We start from the raw sequence: 6,254 nt of genomic DNA on the forward strand, positions 1-6,254 counted from the left end.
TGATAGCTTAAATCCCTCCACCCCCTTTCTTTTTATTTTATTGGTTTTCAATGATGATTTGGTTTAATGGGTCTCATGTTTCATGCATGGGACCATTTGGACCGAGTGTGGGAAATTGTCATTATATCAATTGTTATACTTTCTAACTGAGGGGTTATATTTGGTTATCGAAAATTTTGAAGGAAAAATATAAAAAAGAATAAATTAAATTAATAAATTATATTTATATAAATTTTTAATTAATTTTAATTTTATATATATACATATATATTTTGTAATGAAATTAAATATAAGAAAATTATTTTTTGAACTTTTTTTCCTTTACGCTTTCAAACATATACCTAATTGGAGCTATTTCATTATCTATAAGTTTAAGTGTATACTTAGGAATTTTAATTTGAGCTGTGTTCTTCGAATTTAAGTACACACTTACATGATGTAGATTTGAAGTTGGGTAACATCATAGCATTTTTTTTGGTCAATTAGGATATGTTAGTACAATTTTTATTAAGTGTATACTTAAAAGTAATCTTTAACATTTTCCTAAAAGTAAATGAAAGGATGCAGAAATGTAGAAGTAGAGCAGAGCGGAAGCTGACTTCTTTGAATGCATAACGAAATGAGCTTTTCTCTGGGTTCGCCGCCACCTGTAAGAAGAAGAAAATGATCAAGACTTTTTTCACGCGCCTTGCCGCACGTTGGTTGAATTGGACTTGAGATTATCCACAACGGCACCTTCTCCTCAGTCCTTAGTCCACAAAGGCGCGTGACTTTCGTAGAACACAATTCTACAATAAATCTCGTTTAATTTCAAAAACAATCACTTTTATTTTAATAAATAATTAATAAAAAAATTAATTTCATTAAGATCCCTAAAATCTTAAATATGTAAATTTACTGTTAGATTTTAAATTTAATTAATTAATTAATACATGCATTTCATATATAAAATTAATTTTAAATATATTTACCTAAAATCTCTTTAAAATTTAAATTTTATAAACAAAATAAATTTATAAAGGCATTGATAAAATTTGGAATCAATAGTACTTTGACGTATTTATATTAAACTTTTAGGCTATGATTTCAAAAAGTTTGAGAAAAAATGTCAAAAAATAAAATATATAAATTATTTTTATATTTTACTTCAGATACACTTATTCAACTCTTTTATATATAAATTTATCACTAATTTTAATTATATTTAATATATTTTTTTATATTTTTCATGAAAGAAAAACATAAAAAAAAAAAAATTTAATATATATATATATATATATATTTCCTATAATACATTCCCACAACCAAATATAACCCTAGGATAGAGTAAAATTAACCCTAATAAAATAGTTGTCCCTAAATTTACAAATCTAAGGATAGGTATTTAATATTATTATTTAATTAATTAAACATTCTTTTCTCATATGTTGGGAAAAAAAATATAGATTTCTTTGTTGTTCTAAACGTGCACCATTAAAAAAATTATATCAAACCCTCCAACACTATTTCTAATATTGAAGAAACTTCCTTAAATAAAATAAATTGTAATATCCATAAGAGAAATAACTTGAAAAAAAAAAATTAAAAAATTAGTGGGTAGACTTCAAATATGGTTCCTGAGGTGAGCTTTCTTTGTTGACCCTTCTGAGATGACCAACATCCGGCTGAAAGACACTCCATTTGGTGCTGACAAGGCCTGTTTAGCGGGCGTGTGTTCATTAATTAAGGAATAAAAAACGTCTAGGTAGTGGAAGATCATGGTCAAGATCTTCACGAAAAGTACAGTTTGGCACATGCATGCTGTCCAAATTATTATTATTATTATTATTCTTCTTCAATAGACCTGCTAGTTCAAGTTCCAAGCAATTTCCAAGCACACTGACCCTTACCCAATGTCATCAACTTTTTACATTTAATATATGTTAATTATTTTTTTACAATATTTCTAAGAAAATGATTTTAAAATGTAATAAAATAGAGGGAAAAAAAAAATACTTTATTCATTTGACCATTAATTCAACCAAGAAGCTTCGACATACGTGGTGCAATAGTCTAAAGAAAATGATTTTAAAATGTAATTAAATAGAGGGAAAAAAAAAACTTTATTCATTTGACCATTAATTCAACCAAGAAGCTTCGACATACGTGGTGCAATAGTCTAAAGAAAATGATTTTAAAATGTAATTAAATAGAGGGAAAAAAAAAACTTTATTCATTTGACCATTAATTCAACCAAGAAGCTTTGACATATGTGGTGCAATAGCTTAAAGGAATTAGGAGTTATCTTTTTGTAGATAAATTAATTTGAGGATTAATTTTATTGACACTCTTTGAAGTTTTGGTGCAAATATATTAAAGATATATTTTATATATATAACTTATTTTTTTAAAAATTATTAAGTACCTCTACTTAAATTTTTTTTTTTAAAATAAGTTTTATAAACATGAAAAACTTTATTAAGATGATAACTAATCAAATTTGAAATTATTGGTGATTAGGTGTATTTATATCAAATCTTAAGGTGTTAAGTAAAAATAACTAAGAATAAGGTGGTGTTTGTTTTTTTTAGCTTTTTGCTGAAAGCAATTTGTTTTCAGAATTTAGGTTGTTTGTTTTTCTACTTTTTCATAATTTATTATAAACTTTTTACTAAATAAAAAAAGCCAAAATATGTAGCTTTTTTTAAATAGAAAAAAAAACATATTAGTTTTTCTTTACTTTTTAATACTTAATATAAATAAAATATTACAAAAATAAACAATTTAATATTTAACACTATTAAGTATTAAGATTCTATTTAGAATTAAGTAAAAAAACAAACACCACCTAAGAGGGTGTTTGGTTTTTTGGATTTTTGCTGAAAAAAATTGTTTTCAGAATTTAGGTTTTTTATTTTTATACTTTTTCATAATTTATTATATACTTTTACTGAATATAAAAAGTCAAAATATGTAACTTTTTTTAAATAGAAAAAATAATATATTGGTTTTGCTTTACTTTTTAATACTTAATAAAAATAAAATACTACAAAAACAAACAATATAATATTTAACATTATTGAGTATTAAAGTTCTATTTATAATTAAGTAAAAAAACAAACATCACTTTAATAAAATTAGACCTTAATTTTATATTAGGATTGAGAAATAGATTAGTTGTGTCTTCAATCATGTGACAATCATGACCCCGTATTGAAACTTGATTACGTGGGATTGATTGATGATTAATTTTAAAATACATATTTACTTTCTTTTTTAGTTTGATTATTATTAAACGCTTTTTCCTTATTATTTAAAAGAGCCAAAAATTTAATATTCAATGAAATCAACTACAACTACGAACTCATCTTATACTATAAATTTATAATCTCATACTAAATTGGTTTTATTTGATTTAAATGTATTATCATAAGCTAAAGATCAATAAGAGAGTAGCATATCAAACATAATTGCTAGAGAGATAAAACTTGATGGAAATTAAAATAAACAACCACAAGGAATGGAGCAAAGAAAGTAAGGCTAACCACATTGTAACTTCTTAATAAATGGTTTCACCACTAGAGTAACTTTCATATTCTATTCATATGTTACCTTTTAGAATAAATCTCCCTATCCTTATCTTCAACCCCTAAGTCTATTCAACTAACTTGTTTTAGATACTAGTACTCAGATTAATTAGAATCTCATGATACTTCATGGGTGGGCCTTCTAGGAAAAAAAATCCATCTAACTTACGTTTGAAATTGTGAAACAAAGGATAATAGTAATAAAAATTTCATTTTATTTCTTGTTTATTACTATGCTTGAATTGCATTTTAGAAATGAGAATAAGAAAATCATTTTAATCATCGGAATCAAAACCCATTCATATTGGGATTTTGATTCTTTATATCCATGTGATATTCCATTTTTCCTTCATTTCTCATCTTATATTTATTCGTAATTCTGTTTACTAAATACACCTTAAATGAAAAATCAAATGTCACAATCACATTGATAGTTATGATGGTTATCGATCAAATATTCATTACTTGCTCCATATAATAACTATTTAATATTTAAAATCCTAAATTTTACTTTCTTAAACTTTGAGTTCAATTACCCCTTTTCGAAAGAACACTCCAAGAAAAAAAAATGATGTTTTTCACATGTTAAAAGAGATAAGAACTCATTTGATAAGCTTTCATGCAATATATATTGATACATTACATAAACATCTTTTTCCATAATAATCATGTATGATGTCAAATATTTTAGAAATTGAAACTATATTATAAACTTAATTATATCAACTCAATCGATAAAAGCTCGATTTTCATAAATTTATGTGATTTTTTTTTTAAGGATAATAATGGATATCAAGTTAACTAACTCCAATTAAGTTCAATCCAACTTCTCATAAACTTAAAAAAGAAACAAGGGGTTTCTTTGTTGTTTTGGTTTTTCAAACAAACCCTACATAAGAAAACGATGTTGCACCAACAAAGGTGTGGCCATGAATGTAGAAGGAGAACCACCGACCCCATATCCTCAACTCTGCCAATCACCCCTTCTAGACCTCCTCTTATCAACAAAAATTAGATGATAAGAGCATTATTTGAAGATTTTAATTTTTTGGGGTTTACACCAATAGTATTGGTCATATAGATTTACCAAAAGAATTCATAGTGGCTTCCAAACTAATTAAAGTTAATATATACACCATCATTATTCTTTGGTGTTATAAATCTAGAATTTAATCAGAGGGCGATGGCACATGTTAAAACTTGGCCATACCCCCTCCAAAACTTGGTCATATAGATTTACCGGAACTTCCAATTTTTTCCGGCAAAAATAAGCAACTCCGTCAGTTAAAATTCGCCGGAGCACTCAGAAGTTCCAGAGGAATGACGACTGCTGAAAAAACTCTTCGCCGCCACTCTCATCCATCGGGCTTGGCGGAGAAATCCCGAGTCCACCGCCATCGATATAGCTGTAGTCCCTTATGCTCCAAAACGATCCGTCCATTATCGTTTCGTTCTCCAACTGTTCCGACAACGAACAAGACGGCGTGTAGTTGTAGTGGTGCGACTCCGACTGCGAGTGCTGCGACTCCAACTCCGAGCATTCTTTCGGCGGTTCTTCGTTGGCGAATCTCGCGGCGACCAGTTGGATCTCCGAGGGAGTGAGAGACTCCCGACCGGGGATATCCGGAGGGTTGTCGGGGAAGTTGAACTTGGCGCCGTGGCCGCGGAGACAAAAGAGGGCAGCGTCGAATGCCCGCGCCGCCTTCTCTGGCGTGTCGTAGGAGCCCAGCCAAATCCTCTCTCGGCTGTTGGGGAGCCGTATTTCTGACACCCACTTCCCCCATTTCCTCTTCCGCACTCCCTTGTATTTCGTCTCCGAGTTCCCCGGCTGTCCCCCTTCGGAGGTAGTGGTGGCTGTTGCGGCGGTCGGCTTTACCATTTGTAGGCGGACGATTGAGGAGATTAAGATTCTAGATAGAGAGAGAGAGCGAGGTGAGTGTTGAGACTATGAGGTTGGCGGCTGTAGAGCGTGTGCTATATATAGTGTGGTGCGTATTAGAAGCGCGTTGAATGGAGTTAATAAAGAGCGTAAATGTATCGTCCACGTGTCCAAAAAGTTAAACGTTATGATTGATGAACGCGGTAGGGTCATTGTGAATAGTAACACGTGTATTTTATGCCAAAGGGGTTGGTGGCCCATCCGCTCTTCCCTTCCTACACTTCATATTTTTATTTCCTTCTATTTAGAATATAAATATAGATTCTCCCCTTCCTCTTTTACCCTTCCAGATAGTGATTGATAATTTTAACATCACAATGTGTCAAACATTAATCTTTGAATCAAAACTTGGGAATTGGTCATTAGAATCGGAGATGAATGAAAACCATTGAAAAAAAAATGAAAGAGTAAGAAAAGGAGAAGAATTTTGAATATTTGTTTCATTTGGATTTATATTTTAATTTTGATTAAATCATTTAATTAAAAAGTAAAAAATAATATCACTCGTGCATGCATACACAAAAAATTGCAAATCTACATCTTAATGACAACCTGCTCTGCAACGTCAACTTGATTAGTTCTCATGAATTGATTAGTTTTCAAGTCAAATAAATTTTTTGACTTGAATATTCATTGATCCGTATACCATGTTTAATGTCATACAATCGATTCAAGGAGTATCCAATGTAAACCAGATAACCAAATAAGAAGAAAAGTTGTTTAAAATGCTTTAATATAATTAAATATAA

At 29.5% G+C, this 6,254-nt stretch overlaps 1 protein-coding gene across 1 annotated transcript; it reads right to left on the reverse strand.

Moving 5' to 3' along the window:
• Positions 1 to 4,668: 4,668 nt before the first annotated feature.
• On the reverse strand, positions 4,669 to 5,509 carry LOC100250941 (ethylene-responsive transcription factor ERF017). Its single transcript, XM_002280334.4, has one exon. The coding sequence runs from the start codon at positions 5,443 to 5,445 to the stop codon at positions 4,870 to 4,872; it is 576 nt and encodes a 191-aa protein (XP_002280370.1). The 5' UTR covers positions 5,446 to 5,509; the 3' UTR covers positions 4,669 to 4,869.
• Positions 5,510 to 6,254: the final 745 nt, after the last annotated feature.

Source organism: Vitis vinifera, chromosome 4 (genome assembly GCF_030704535.1).
Source record: "Vitis vinifera cultivar Pinot Noir 40024 chromosome 4, ASM3070453v1".
NCBI lineage: Eukaryota > Viridiplantae > Streptophyta > Magnoliopsida > Vitales > Vitaceae > Vitis > Vitis vinifera.